General features: G+C 29.1%; 3 protein-coding genes across 15 annotated transcripts in view; 2 read left to right on the forward strand and 1 right to left on the reverse strand.

Annotated features, from left to right (window-relative positions):
* Positions 1-16,527, forward strand: part of LOC141450276 (uncharacterized) — a 152,330-nt gene that overhangs the window by 65,247 nt on the left and 70,556 nt on the right. The gene's annotated exons all lie outside the window — the stretch shown is intronic.
* On the reverse strand, positions 886-11,106 carry LOC141461466 (homeobox protein Hox-A5-like; the record flags this gene model as incomplete). Its single annotated transcript, XM_074142606.1, has 1 exon — positions 886-11,106. A coding segment is annotated over one exon (405 nt), but the record flags the coding sequence as incomplete, so codon positions are not given.
* Positions 11,781-16,527, forward strand: part of LOC141450233 (uncharacterized) — an 84,048-nt gene continuing 79,301 nt past the window's right edge. For 11 of the 13 annotated variants that reach the window (XR_012455994.1, XR_012455995.1, XM_074120486.1 and 8 more), the window contains exon 1: positions 11,783-12,102. Coding sequence is in view for 11 of the 13 variants with exons in the window: in XM_074120486.1 (XP_073976587.1) it covers positions 11,929-12,102 (174 nt within the window). In the remaining 2 variants the exon portion in view is untranslated. Of the gene's footprint in view, positions 12,103-16,527 lie in introns of all 13 variants that reach the window. The other 2 variants (XM_074120444.1, XM_074120440.1) reach the window with 2 other exon arrangements.

The raw sequence follows: 16,527 nt of genomic DNA on the forward strand, positions 1-16,527 counted from the left end.
CATCGCAATTATGATGAAGATAAATGGAGGAATGAGAACCTCTTTCCTTTAATAACTCCACCTACTGAAAGTATATATTGTGCATAGAATATATTGCTTAGTGATTTATTTTTACAGGGACAATTGACAAATCCCAACGAAAAAATCCCTGACCTGGAAAAATATTTCAGAAAATCTGTAACGAGAAAACCTTGTCTGGGGCCGGTAGTGCACTGAAAAAGCTCCGGGCGCTAATAACGCGCGCAAAAAAAAAAGAAAAAAGTAGATGTTACCATGGAGCTTCCACCAATCATAAAATAATGTAGGCAAGTAATTTTAGTAAAATTCAAAATCTCAAGTCAATTTGCCCATTTTAAATTTAGCAACTGAAATAGTACGATAGTAGATAGCCATGTGAGTATTTCTCATAGGATATTTTTAAATTTAACAGGGAAGAAACAAAAAAAAATGGAAGTACTACGATGTTTTAAGCATTTAAAATAAGCATAAGCTTTTTTTATTCATTTTAATTTTTAAGGGAAGCATTACTCTACTACATACTATTGAAATTCACATGGAAAGAACACTCAAATATTTTAGTTTAATATCTTATTTTTATAGTACAAATTATTTATTTAAAATAATAATAATAAAAATTAAGAAAGACAATGCATGTAAGTTTTAGGATTCCTGCCACAGCAGGCAAAACAAATTTTTGTAATTAAGTGGTTTAAACATAATACTAGACAAACAAAAAACTGCAAATACGAAGTAAAGATAAGATTAGGTTAATTTTTTTTTTTTAATTATTAAAAAATGAAATAAACAATACTTACTACTTGACAATAATCAAAAAGAAAACGTAAGCACTTTTTACTGCTGTTTGATATGACCTCTTTCAAACAGTTATTATTTTTTTTTTTTTCTGTTAGTGTTAAAATATAGACCAGGATTTGAAGTAATTTCAATTTTCATGACCTGTCTCAATCAATTCCGAAGTCTGAACTATTATATTTCTATCAAGTGTGTTTTAGTTATTTTACTTGGGTTACGGAGAGAAATGAGATTAGACAATTAATTTGTAAAAGTTGAATTCATACCCTACAGAGAATTATATACATTAGACATACAAAGTATGATTTGCCCATCTGTGATTTTTTCTTTGGAAAAAAAGAAGGTTTCAATTATTTTCTAAATTTTAAGAAGATTTCAAGATACAGAGTGTATCCAAGCGGTGAAGTTATATGAAGAGAGTACAAGATACTGTTACATTGTAAGCAACATTCCTAGTGTAGTTCGAAACTAAAGATGGTCAAAATTTAGGGAGTCAAGAAGTGACAGGAGTGAAACGGGTTAAGGCACAAGAAGAATAACAGATGACAATTAAGATAGTTTCGTAGAGCAGAAGATGTTACAAATTGTATGATCACCTTAATTACTTCGCGAGATTTATGAAGACCATTAAATTATGATCTGCTGGAACCAATCAGTGCCAAGAAAGGAACCGATCTTAAAAAGCAAACTTTCGTATTGCAATAGATGGAATTTAATAATGTTCTAACAAGTTTTGTATAAAAAAAAGTTTATAATACAAATCATTGTTTCATAAACAATCTTTATAAATAAGAAGAAAGTATCAGTTTAATGTTTTCTACTAACCACTTTTATCATGATTTTTTTCTGTCAAAATTAGTTAAGACAATTATTATAAATATATTTTTGATATCTTATGCAATAAAGACTTTTTCGTCAATATTTGTACTCACTAAACAATAAATATTTTGTTTTTATACATAAATTAGACCAATACAAAAAAAAACACTTTGCTAGCCTTCAGCAAATTACTACCTGCTTTCTCATTCAGAACAAAGACAGCCAAATTTTCTTCATACACCAAATGAATGTGAAAGATAAGTAGGCATGTCAAAAGCTAGTCCAGTCCCTAGAGTGCTTCTGACTAGAAATATTATGTATTTTTTTCATTTAAGTGTTTACTAATATTTCAACGGTATAATTACAAACATGAATAACATAAATTCAGACGGATATGCTAATTATCCGAGAGCGAACGGACCCCATTGTTTACTGCTCGATCTTGTGGGTTGAAAAAAAAAAAAAAAAAAGTTAGAAAATAAAAGCAATAGTACTTAGTCTTCATACTATAGTAACCAGAATTCTTGCATCTCCCAAATCAACCGATCCTGAGTAGCAAAGATAGAAGAAGCTAGAAATCAATGAACTCAAATCATCTGGAGTCATCTGAACACTCATATACTGTTCTTAAATATATAGATATTCACAATTTCGTAAAACATTTCTAGTAGCTCTAAACCTAAATTCTGAGGATTCCCATGAATCCAGACAAAATAAAATTGTTTAAAATTGAAAATTAATGACAAAAACTTTCACATTCATTTGACAATATAAATATATATATTTTTTGCAACTACTGAGCTAAAAATCCACTCGTTGACAATCTTGTCACTATTAAAAATATAAACAAATTTGAAAATTAAATATAATTAAAAAATTTGGCAAATTATAATTTCGCACAATTAATACTGCTTAATTTATATAAAATGATGTTTAGCTTAAAAAGCGTAATGGCCAAAATTTCTATAATAAGTAAATGTTTGAAAGTGTGCATCATTAAAGGTAAAATCAAAATAATAAAGCAAAATTGTAAACATTATAAAAATCTCAAATTCTGCAATGATTTCTTTAAAAAAAAATTTCATGTGAACATAAACAATTACGATCTGAATCGAATTAAATAAAAGTGCTATGGCATACGCTTCCCTAATGCGCTTCTCTGACAAGGAAATTGAAATTTTGAAGAAGTCTTGCGAGATCTAATGGGAAAACTTTCGATTTTACGCTAAATGAATGCGATTTTTCTATTTAAACACTAGAAAAAAGTATGTAATTAGAAAAATAAAATTAATCCATTTCAGTTTTGAGTTCAATCAAACTTCAAAAGTAAAAGAATATCTACTGTAATCAACTATGTAGGCTCATTTATTTAATTAGAATGAGAATTAAACAAAACAAAAAAACAAAAAAACAGTAATTTAATTGTTATTGCTGAACTTTAAGTGTAAGCTCACAAAGTAAAATAAAGTATTGCTAATTGACTTTTTAGACCTAGACTGAACTTTTTTTTCTTCGGTTTTCCGAAAAGTTTTCCCGACGTTTTGATTTATTTTACTGCATAACTCAAATAACGTACAAACTGTTTACTTTTCGCCTATTGCTATCGTATTTTTATATTGAGTTTATAACGAATAAACTCGTAACGAGGTAACCTGATATTTCCCAAAAATAATTTTTTTTAATGGACTCTGGTGAGTGTGTATATAAACAAAGACAAAAAGTCGTCCATTAAGATCTTTCTACATGAAGAAATCACTTTCTTTATTTCGAGATTTTCACGCCAATCGCTTCAATGGGTACAATCATTGGTAACACACAGGTCTACAACTTTTATTTGAAGCATTCTTGCACAAATTCTGTTAGGGGCACATTTTGAGCGTTGGTGGTGGTGCATAGGCAATCCTTGCCATTTTAATGGAATGTCTGGACCAATCGTTTTTACAAAATTAACAAGGAGTAAGCGTAAATGGCTACGCTTGGTGAGAAAACAAAGAAAGTTGATTAAATGTGTTATTATGATTCTGAGTATGAAGAATTTCCCAAGGGCAACAATTACAATAAATACCTAAATGGTCAGACCACATGGTTGGCGAAATAAATATGTACATGTTTGAATGGAAAAAGTAATAAAACAAAACAGCATACATTCAATAAATGTTTGAGTAAAAAAAAAAACAAAATAAGAGACTTCATAAATTGTGCAGCCTCGAGTTCTATTATCAACTGTTAACAATCATGTTGATACTGAAACACTAGTATAAAATGAAGCGGAAACTAATTGTTCTGGATCGATACAAAATTTTTTAAAAAAATGTTTAATTTGTTAAGAATAAATATCTAGAAATCTGTTAATTAATTATTTCTGAAACCATTGAACGTTGAAATGACAGAAAATCAACTGAAAAAAGTCCAAAATATCTTCAATTTAAGGAACAGTAGTGAAATGACTGATTGATTGTTATTATTAAGATATTATTGAAGACCAAATGGGGATTTTTAATCATCACTAAAAAATCCTTTAATGAAGCAAACTGACAAAAAGTAAAAAAAAAAAAAAAAATACTTTTTTATTATAGAAATTGTTTTCGGTAGAGAAATTGATATTAGGCATCATTTCTGAGATTTCATTGAAACTGTTATCTTTTATGAACTCTAAAGTTTATTATTTACACCATTGACAGCAATTATTATTTAGGAAGACTGAAGAATTCGTCTGTTAGGAATTTTTTGCATTACTAGAAGAGAGAAAAGCGAATATCTTTTTTTTTTCTACACTGGGAACATATCATAAACGTGAAATTAAAAATCTATTAAAAACTAAAACTAAATTTTAAAAATAATAGACTTAAACAACATTTATACCTATAGATTCACAGCACAAGTAAAAAAATATTTCATCTATGCTAATATAAAAAAAACTCGATTTTTTTAATTTTTTTCAAAATCTCAAATTTCTTAAATTCTTACGCACACACAAAGTAAATCAAACGTAAAATTAATTACATCATATCTCACAATCTACTTACGGTAAGACAACCTTTTTTTCTTCACTAACATAATTAAAGGCATTGCAAATCTACTAAAATAAGTTAGTTTTCTGAGATTGCAGAAAAATAATTTTAAAAATATACAGCGACTAACTACACACAAAAAAAAAAATGTAATAATTTCTTAATAAATTTAAAATGGCTCAAAGCCAATTTTTTAAAAAATTACAATCTTGTTTGTTTCTTTCGGTAAAAAAAAAAATAAAAAAAAAAACTTACCTATTTCTGACCTCATCCATTTTATATAGTTATAATTTTATAAATAATCTTATTTATGAGTATGTCACAAATATAAAGCTTTATAATTGACTACATATTATTTACAAATATAGTAATACTCTTGTCAAACAATAATACAATTTATTTTTGCTCTTATTAAAAATAATAATAATAATAATAATAATAAAAAAATTATTCATTTCATTAATTAAATACAACTGTTAAATGCTATAAAAATATGTATATACAATATACAAGGCAATACTCTGCACTTTTGCTTTTGAGAATACTTATAATTTTTGTTTTTGTTTATACTTCTTCAATTTTATTTCCTTAAATTACTAAAAATACTATAAATAATAAACTACTATTTATATATTTATTATTCAACCATCTAAAGGCGGTAAATTTGTAAATTAATTACCATTTTCACAAGCATTTACAACACAGTAAGCAATGTACATGTATAGCATTCATTAAGGCATATTTATAAATATTTTTGTTTATAAATATATATATATAAATGATATATATATATATATATATATAAAATAGTACATTGTTTTCTCTTCATGATTTGCCAAATTCTTGCATTTACAAAACAAAAAAACCTATACAAGTCTAATATAGCTTAAAATAAAAACCAGGTACTGCACTAATTTATTTTGTTTATTGATTCATCCTTAACCATAAATATACCTCATTAACTACTTCTTTATATAATATTACAAACAAATTATATCAGATTCTAATCGTGGCTTAACCAAAAAATAATAATAATAAAAAAAAATTATAACTGGGTGGTTCAAAATTTATTAATCTACAATCAATAGATTTTCCTTCGTTTTTTGTACTTTTCTTTAAAATCTTCTTGTAAATTTTTTTTTTTTTTAAAGATGACAAAATTTATAAAAGGAGAACAAATTAACAGATTTTAAGTTAAATGCATAACGCAAATTTGGAATGAAATATCCATTTAAACATACCTATTTATTTATTTTGGAAAGGCCACTTTAATAGAATATGTTTTAAAAGGCATAAATTAAAACAAACAAATAATATATTAAAGCACTATTTGAGTATTTTTTCAGGAAGCTGAGAAACACAAACAAAATTACGTATTATAACTAATGAATATTATAAATATTTGATTTTTAATTATATCTGAGGTTTTAGTTTTCCACTTGATTACTGTTTATTAAATTAATTTGGCACTGGTTTTACTTTATGTTTTAACAATAAAAACTAACGGTGACACTTTTAATTAGAAAAGATGTACAGTAATCAGGCACAGGTGAATGGAATCACAAAAAAAAAATAAAATAAAATACAAATAAAAATCAAGGCTCTTTGATGGTGCAGGCTTCACAATTAACGAAGCCAAATCTGTTATTTATTTTATAGTAACTAAACATAAAAATTAAAATTGAAATGGCTTATATGTATATTTTTAGAACAAGGGCATCTTTTTATTTTGAAGTGGTTTTTGTTAGAGGATCTTTTTAAACAAATATTTTTGATTTTTAAGAAAGTAAAATAACATTGCAAAAGTAAACTTAACAAACAATTCATTGAGTTTTCTGAAGTTGGTATATTTTTATACCAACCTTTAAAACTGTTCAGAAGTCAAAATATAATGTGGCTTGATTAATAATTTTCTTTTTCTCTTTTATCTGAATAACCATGCAATAAGACCAAAAGTTTCAATAGTTTCCTAGGTCGTGAATTTTTAATAAGTGATTTCCTATATTTTTCAAACGTCACTCAAAAAACTAAAGAGAATTTGGTAAGCTTGACAATAATGAGTTAAAAACACAAAGAACTTATTCTTATACTATTAAAATAAAAAAATGGCACGAAAATGAACTTAGGTAACATTTCGATATAAAGATAAATGCGTGGATATAGATCAGGGAGTAATCTCACAAGTTTATCTTTAAGAAGTACACATATAGTAGAAACTGTAATTGAATGAGTTCATTTAACATAATAGAAAATTAAATAATTGATAAGTTTCTTCTAATTCATCTGCGGAGGGTCATATGAAACAAAAAACTGTTCACTACATGCATAGGAGATAGTTATACTGGAATTCCATCTTATTGCCACTACACAAAAATGATCAAGCCTAGCAAGATTAGAACAGCCCAAAATCATTTATTATGACACTCAGTATCCTAAAAAAATTGGCAAAGTCACTAACAAGAAAGTTATTCGAAGAATTTAGAAGATATTGGCGAAAGCAAGGCTGAGTCACCTTTCTTGATCCAAATAAACGATTCGTTCTAAATCTGTTAAAACGGAACCTGTTTTAGGCCCTGAATATTTTCAGCGCCGTTTCCACAGAATTGGTCAGGTAATTTTTCCATCAACGAGATAATTGCGACATCATTCTACATCCCTCTGCATATCCTGCAGTACAATAAAATCAACCTGACGACTGCCTTTTTAAAGTGAATGCAGAAATTAATAATTCCAGTAAGAGCTCAAGATTTCAACAAAGACACGAGTCTGCATTCAAGAATCTGTAGGCATCTTTAGATTCGCTAAAGTTTTCTAGGCGGAGTATTTAGAATTATAGAATACTGCAGGGTTCTCCCTTCCTGAAGATTAGGTTTAGGAAATTTGGTTAGATATAAGAATTTCTGAAAGTTAAAGGCCAGTGATATTCACAAAATTTTTAATCGATACCAGTGCAGTGACTTATTGCAGTTATTTTCCAAGACCAAGACCTAGTGCACCCAACAGTTATATTGATTCAACGAATCGGTTTTTTGGGGTTCACATTATGGTTTGATAAGTTAAATTAGTGAAAATAAGATTTACTTTTTGTTAAAAGGATCCTACCCATAAATATCTGAAACCGCAGAATTATATTGGTATAAGCCTAGAGATGTTAGCTCAAAAATCACCATCAGAATTTTTTGGTCTTGAATTTAATTTTGTTTAATAGTAAACTTTAGCAAACAAATAAGAGGAATAATATTAGCGTGCAAAATACTGGCTAACATTAAAGCTAATATTTTTATACACGCCGGAATTTTTAACTTGAAATGCAATATTAAATTCGTTAACCTCCTTTGATCACATCTGTCTCAGATCAATGCCCATCTAAAAAAAAAATCCTCTTTAAAAGTGGCATTTTTTTTTATTCAATGTTGCTAAGGGATAATTTAACACGATTTTCACTAACATAATTAATAGAAAAATGAATAGTATTTTTTATTTTACTGCTAAAAGATGAGTAAAATACCAAGAAATGAAACCCACTGGAAATGCAAGTCATAATTTTAAACTTCCTTCTGAAAACTACAAGTGAGATGGAACCCCAGCACGTTACACTTATTGAACTCCCGGCTCTATTACAACTATTCCCTCAAATATTTTTCAACAATTTATTACCATAAACATTGTAACATATATATATATATATATATGTAAAATACTTTTAAATAGAAACAAATAATATTTGTAAAGTTCAAGTTACTTAAATGAAGACTCAAAATCCATTTCTCTGTAAAAAAGATGATTAAAATAAATATAAATAGAGAGAGATGTGGTGACAATAACGATTTTGTTTATATGTCAACAAACCCTTTTAATACGAAAATAAAAGAAATTTTGGTTAGATATTATTACATACCTATGCAATGTATCAGAATTTCTACCTTACTAAAAATACCTACTTAATGACTAAATTTTACACTTTATTAAAAATAAGATAAAATAATTGTATATTACTACTAAGGTCACTACGCTTATTGGCAAGTATAAATCTCATTATATTTCAGGTACTGTTATCATATCAAGTATGAACAGAATTTTTTTTTTTTTTTTTTAATATATAAATTGACTTTCATATGGTGTTTACTTTTAAATATTGCAACTTATATTGTGCTATCACCCCATTGCAATATTAATCATTCAAAATAAAAAGTAGCCCTTGTAATTTGGCCTTCAACAGCAATGGCAATAAAATGCGAACTAAGTATTTGTACTTCAAAATATATAATATACACCTTACTCTAACAATAATAATAGACTGCCAAAAGTTGCTGCTGTACTCCTTTTCTTATTAGCATCATTATTACTTCCTTGAGGAATATTTACATTAAAATGCGCTGCACACTAATTAAGGGGAGATTGTTTTCCTAAGGCTAACTATACTGCATTTAATACATTACGTAAGTTATATCCTTTATGTATATAAAAAAAAATTCTTTTAAACCAATGGCCCACCAAGTTTTTAGAACAAAGTAAATATTCAATTTGGCAATAACTTCTCACTAAATTAACATTAACACCTTTCTGAGGATGAGCTTTTAGTATTTTTTACTCCTAGAAATAATTTTTCTTCTTCGCTTTTGCCCTAAATGAAATATCTCCTTCTTCAGGAATCTTGGTTTTCCTGTGGGTCTCCAACCTAACAACTTATTTCATCAACGCACAATACAGATAGATTAATATACGCAACAACCTGGGTTTAAAATGCCTCATAGGCACACATACATCACGATAGTTCAACATCAAACATTAAGCATATACTATAACTAACACACACCCACATACACTGTCTCACTGAAAACCGCACTAGGGGCCTTGGATAAAACAGATTTTGTTCCCTTTTCAATTTGATTAGGAATAATTCTTGAAGACTCAACTTTCTACATATATAAGCGCTTGTAGATTTTTTAGCGAGCTCTTTTGGACATTATTTCTTACGAAAGTCACATTACAGTTTTTGTACAGTCAGCCCCGCTGCAAAGTAAACATTATTACATGATGAACCCAATAAAGGTAAGTGCCACTGCTTTGGAGATCTTAAAATAATACTCACGCTGGAGCTCAATATATATCCTATTCATAAACACTCAAACAATACTTACTCATAGGGCCTATAAAGATAGTTAATGTAACTATTTGGGATTAGCAAATTTAAAAATTCACTTTTTATGCTCACCCTCCATACATTAAAATCTTTAAAAAGTCCATAGGTGCAAAGTCTATAGAACAATACAGACACTCTGCTTAGAGTGTGATCATAATATTCTAGGTCACAGTGGATTTGGTTTTACAGATTCTCAATCTATCAATCTAGAGAGCCTTCCCGGCCATTAAAAGCGAAAAAAAATTAATGAGATCGCTGGCACTTTTCTGCCCATTGTTTCAGAGGAATATTTCCAGGCAATTAACGCCAATACAGGATTAATTCATTTCTTTCAGCACCCTCTCGGTTTTTCCTTGTGTTCTAAGCAAAATCTAACCAGTAATGGAATAGAGTAAGATTTACATCTATTTTTTTCATTTAAAAATTTTCACTCAGCTAAAAAGCATAAAGAAATCAATGAGAAACTGAACAGATATTGTTTTTTAACATTTGAAAGAATAAGAAAACCTGTTTTCAATAAAGTTTACACTATTCCAACTTTCAACCTTTTCATTTGCGGTTTATTATTATGAACTCTGAATACCAAAGCAAAGTAAAATTCAGTCAAACAAATTCACTTTCCTAAATAAATGAAGATTGTGTAAGAATAATTAGTACAATGCAGAATAAGTTGATAGTGGCAAGTTGAATCTTAATGCAGTGAAATTCAAAAAATGATTGTAATAATCAAATTTCAACTTAGAAATCGTCACTTGTTAGACCAAGCGTCATAAATGTAATCTTTCCCCAAATTTTCCATTCCAAAAAAGATATGTTATAAATACTCAACAAAATCATATATAACTGCCGGCATACAACAAACAAACGCAAGAAAGGTGGACGCCAATGGTTTAAAAGAATATTTACAACCGGTAATTATCTCTGTGCGAGATCCAGAGGCGCTTGATCATTTGTTTTTGTGCTGAGGTTAACTATGGTATCAAAAATTGGAAATGCAGGTGGTGTAACAACCACCGGTGAAATACCTGATGTAATAGCAAGACCCTGTCTCATTCGATCCTTTTTCCATTTCATCCTTCTATTCTGAAACCATATTTTCACCTGCCTTTCTGTAAGTCGGAGATCCCTTGCAATTGTTAGCCGCCTGTTCCTTTCTGGATACTGGTTGACAAGAAACTCCTTCTCTAGCTCAGTTGTCTGCTGTCGCTTGTATGGTACTCTGTGACCCCGTCTAATCACTGACTGATTCCAGTCGTTGGTTCCACCGCCATTTCCTCCTCCTAAATCATAAATATTGTTACATAAATGTATTCTACCAGATCAGATAAATATCAGTTGGGTGCGTAGGGTTAATAAATACAACTGTACCCCAATTTCAAAAACTTTATTCAGAAACAAAAATTCAGCTACAATAATATCTTCAAGAAGTCTCCCTGCAACAAGGAAATTTTCTTAATTGCAACCAAGAAAAATCCGGAGAAGGATTACTGATAAAAACTAAAAATGTACAAAAAATAAAGATTGTCACTTACTGCCATGAATTCTTACATTAGATTAGATTTGTCTGGTTCAAAATATAACAAAATTACACAATACCAACGAATAGGAGATCACGCACTCTTTTTCTTAGTTAATGACTTCTTTTTTTTTTCATTCTAAACAAATTTGTCATTCACCCTATGATATTCTCTGTGGGGGATAAACCTGATCACCGGCTTAGCCAAAAAACAAAAGTACGGTATAGAATCAGCATAAACATTTTTATCAATAGTAGTTCTCATTTTTTAAATAACTTTCTAATAAATACCAAAATAGAAAACTAAAGCATCAAGAAGGTTTCAATTGCTGTTAATTAATTATTTATAGAAGAAAAAGAAAAATTAAAATAGTTTATATTAAATAAAAAATATTATTGAGTATAAAATTTAATTACTAAAAAAAAATAAAAAGTTTTCTTAATTAAGTTTAATAATGAAGATATCAAGTAGGCTAGTGACTCCTTATGATGTATATAGATGGCTTCTGCTTAGTTTGTCGTGTGCCTAATGTATCCAAACAGTGGTGTGTTTTAACCAACTTTATTTTCTTAAATTTATAAACACAGATTCTTTCGGTTTTTTATTTTCGCGGTGTATATATGACATGGCGGGGAATCAACAGTTTTGTTTACGATGGAATAATCACCAAAGCACGCTTATATCTGTTTTCGACAACTTGTTGGAAAGTGGCACATTGGTTGATTGTACACTTGCAGCGGAAGGACAATATTTAAAAGCTCATAAAGTCGTCCTATCAGCGTGCAGCCCATTTTTTGAAGTAAGTTAAAATGCATATTAAAATTAGTGATTAGCGAAGAAAGAATTACGCCTTTATGATGTTTATTGGTCAGACGAGGTCCGCTCTAGGTCATTACCCTTGTGGACCAATGGCTCTTGGTACCGAATATGTGTCACCACTATCTATTTAATGAAATAGTGCATTTATTTCTTATGGTTCAGTAATTGTAACCACTCTAATAAAATCCTCATCCTTTTTTTTTTTTGCTATTAAGTTTATTTTTGAATGATATTTAAAAATTGCTATTTTTTGGCCGTTATGATCTGTTAGGTCACTCGGGCACATTTCTGTTAAGAGGTATCCAGCTTCTTTTTTTTTTGTTTTGTTTTTCTTTTATATTTTCCAGAATACATTAGTTCTATCAACTAATAGTTTCCCAATATATAAAGTTTACTGCCGAAATTTATTGATTCTTGTATATTCCAGAATGTGATTAAGGCTTCAAATAAAAATTTACGTATTCCAAATATAAAGTAAGGGAGATAATTTTCAGTTATCTTTTTTAGTGAGCGCTTATCTTTCCAAGGTTATGGAACCATTTTCTATGCAAAGATTCTTATTTAATCTTTTTTCTTTTTTGCATATCTTATTTATTTTTAAGAAATTCATTGATATTTTTGTTTGATAAATTTTATTGCTGTCTACAGAATTTTTCGTTCCCTTGCTTAAGTTTTAGTTGTTAAGTCAAGCGCTTAAATATTAACTTGCCTGTGAATGAAAACTTTATGTAAATTAAAACTTGATTATGTGAAATAAAAAATTAATAAATGACTTAAAACGGACAGTTATATTTTATCTGCTCAATTTATTAAATAGATTTTTTTTTTCTTTAGTATATATTGTGTCTAATATCTCTATGAAACTGGTGTTTAGATAACTTGTAAGTTCATGTGATGTTCTGGTGTGCTGATAACGCAATCTAATAAATAGTCGTTGCCTCCTGTTTTGACTTAATGATAGATAATATTTTATTATAAATGTTCCTCTTTTAGAAATATTTGTTTTCTGTCTTTAGGTATTTATTTAAAAAAATACTTTTGTTCGCAGATACGCGTCATATAAGTCCTATTATTATTAGGCCTCATAGTTCTTAGCGATATTTTCTTGCCTTGTGTTTAGATTGAATGTGTTTTGAGAAACATTATTTCCTTTAGATTATTATATATTGCTAGTTATGTATATTTTCGTATTGCAAAAACGTTTTCTAAGAATCTAATAAGCTGAAAAAAAATTCAAATTAGATAGAAATTTATTGCACTTTATCTCAAGGAGCTTTATATCATCTATGGCTATTTATTACCTCGAAAGGATATGGTTTTCTTAATTCTCTTTTCTTCGTAGGAAATACCAAATGAATATCTTTACATAATTTTATGTAAGTTCGATTTACGCAGTGATGTTGTTTCTCTCTTTTCTGCATCTTTGCCTCATTACAGTTATAGCTTATTTAGTCATACATTTTTCTAAACTGGGTATTCTTAAGTACGCATCAAAATTACTTATTGCGGCCTTATTACATCGGTGAATCAAAATTAATGTGTTATTTGCAAAACTTTCGGAGTATGATGCTTTTCATAAACCATTTTCCTAAATGGTTTAATCCTTTAATTATGCCTCTAGAAAGGAAGTATAGTAAAAAAGTCAAGAATATGACTATTACAGTATATTTAAATTAAACTGATTTTAATATATTACTTCCCCACTTGAAAGTGTGCAATTCTTACACAACATTTTTGAAAAAGTTGTAAGTGAAATGAATCAACCACAACAAATTCAGCTATTTACGTAAATACAGATTTCAAATTTCCATTTAGGACTAATTTATTATTATATGTTGTTTCCGTTAATTATTAGTATTCCAAGTTATTCCTTAATTCATGTCATTTTATAGCATTATAAATGTGTAATATTAAATGATTCCAACTATTAGAGATTTTTATGTAACTTCCAATTGTAGAAATTATTGTTTTATTTCTTTCAAGTTTTCTGCACTTTTGTTTAATATTTGCCTTAGTTTTTGCATGAAAACTCTTTTTATTCAATAATGTCCATACTTATTGTCATTAAGTGATTCTTCGTAAAGTGTTTTTGAAAACTGATGTTATCCTTTCAGCCACTAATTGTCAGTCGAGATTATTCAAGCTGCAGTTTTTCGTAATGGTTAAACCTTAAGCTGGCTCATTGAATACTATTTATTCTAAATTCTATAAAATTGTCATCTCAAAATTAAACTTCACTAATCTGATCAGGTTATACATTTTTTTTACGCTAGGCATGTGCAGAAATTATTCCTAAAACTGTATATACTGCAGGCAAAACATTTATTGTGACCCTGTAACGAGCTAGTGTTTATATAATATAATGCAATGTCATAAAGGTGAAGTTGCTAATGGGTGGCGAAAAGTGAGGTTTACCTTGTGAATATGTCAAACCCCAAAAGCAAAGAACTAACACCGATAGATCCTGTGCAAATGACTCAAATAGGGGGATATCCAAGTTAGTAGACCAGAATAGCAATAATTACCAAGCTCTATGAAGTTTAGTCTACTCCCGTCTTTTGGCGGTCATAGAGAAACAAATGAGAGCAAATACAGGTGCAAGCTAAATACTGTATTTGTATGTGTAATTATAAAAAAACGCTAACATAGTGCGCCTGTTTATTTAGATAATAGCTACAATAATCGTTCAAATCAATACAAAATATGATTTGAAGTTTCTACTTGTAAATTCTGTGGGTGTTAATACTTCCTAAATAGAATGAGTCGAATTAAATTTAAAAAACAAAATTTCTTTGAACAATAAAAAAAATCTGTGCTTCATTTTAATAGTAATTGCTAAACAACAGTAAAGGTAAATTAAAAATTTGTTTGTAGGTAAATATTTTGGCGGGAATTAGGAAGAATGACGTTATGGTTTGGGTGTTAGCATTGTGGGGTATTTGTAGGGATGGATGGTTGGGTTGCAGAAGAGCCCCTCTGGCAGGTGGTACATGCAGCAGCGCTTTCCGCCTTCACAATCCCTGTACCAAACACAACCAGTTTTACCCAGCCGAACTTTCTTTTACACACATTTAACCTAGTAACAGGAATTGTAGGGTCGTTTCCAATTTTCTTTATTGAGTTCGAGATAGAAAACTCGTTTTGAAGCCTTCTGAATCAGCGACGAAAATCATTCCTACGACAATACCAGTTTTCTTTGCGAATTATTTTTATTTGTTTCGAAAATGAAACTAATGAATTTATTTAAAGCACTTATTCAGATTTTAAATTTTTTATCTTTCTAGGGAAATTAGACTAAGGTTTCCTGTAGGGTTTGAGGAGGGTTTTCTTTAAACTCAATGCCATTTTAGTAATTTGGTACTTTATATCAAATAATTGAGTATTAAACGAATTGCTGAAAGTTTGAAGGTAATGGCTATGATCTGAAATGCGAATTCCCCAAAAGGTTCTTTTAGTTTTTTGCAATTTTCATCTGATTTCATTAAGTGTTAACTAAGCACAGATATAATGTTGTTTCCTCTGGAAACTACATTTTACAACAGATTTGCAGGTACGTGTGATGGATTCACTGGGTTAGTGCTATTAAACTGAATTATATTGTAACTACGACATAACAATAGAATTATATATGATGCTAAATTTCCCTGGCAAGTTTAGGCTTGAAAATAATGTTCATCAAACTTGAATTGAAGTTATGATCTCAATACTTTCCCCTTTTTTCTTTTGTTAAAAAGAACTGTTGTTGTAGTCACCTAAACATTTAGAAGGAACATTCGATATTTGAAGAAAATCTTAAGAATTGTGGTAAAAGAAGCTTGTAAGAACCTGTTCCCATCAGGTTTCATGGGTCTCTGTTACTCTCTGCTGTCTATTTCCATTATTGTTTCGAAAGGCGAGACTTTTGTCGTATGGCACTGCAGCCTACGAGGACTATTGCACCAATTCTCCTAGATTGTATCCTACTTTCTTACTAAGTCCCAGGATCAGGAAGAAGTTACACCAGTTCACGTTACGAAATGATCTTCTTTGGCTACAGAGGTTCATATAGTTCAATCTGCCACCTCCTGGATAAGCAGTAAAGTTGTCTGTTGTCAAAAAAATTTTAACAGAAATTAACTTTTGGTTTGATGGTTTTGGAAAAAATTTGGTTTGATGAAGATGCAGTGTTAAGTCTTTTTTTCTTAAATTACATTTTTGCTAGCCCATCTACCTAGGAGTACCTAACAGTTTCAAGAGAATTAAGATAAATTTGGGGGGAAGTGAACAGATTAAGATTGTTACATAAAGCAGAACACTAATTGCTCGACAATTTTTATATTGTAAAGGAATAATCTGTTAAAACTGATGTGTTAATTGAAAATCTAACATATTCATTTTACTTACACTTTGGCCTACTTTTCCATTT

The sequence above is a fragment of the Rhodnius prolixus genome, unplaced genomic scaffold (genome assembly GCF_049639745.1).
Source record: "Rhodnius prolixus isolate KJV_2025 unplaced genomic scaffold, Rpr scaffold_1, whole genome shotgun sequence".
NCBI classification, from domain to species: domain Eukaryota; kingdom Metazoa; phylum Arthropoda; class Insecta; order Hemiptera; family Reduviidae; genus Rhodnius; species Rhodnius prolixus.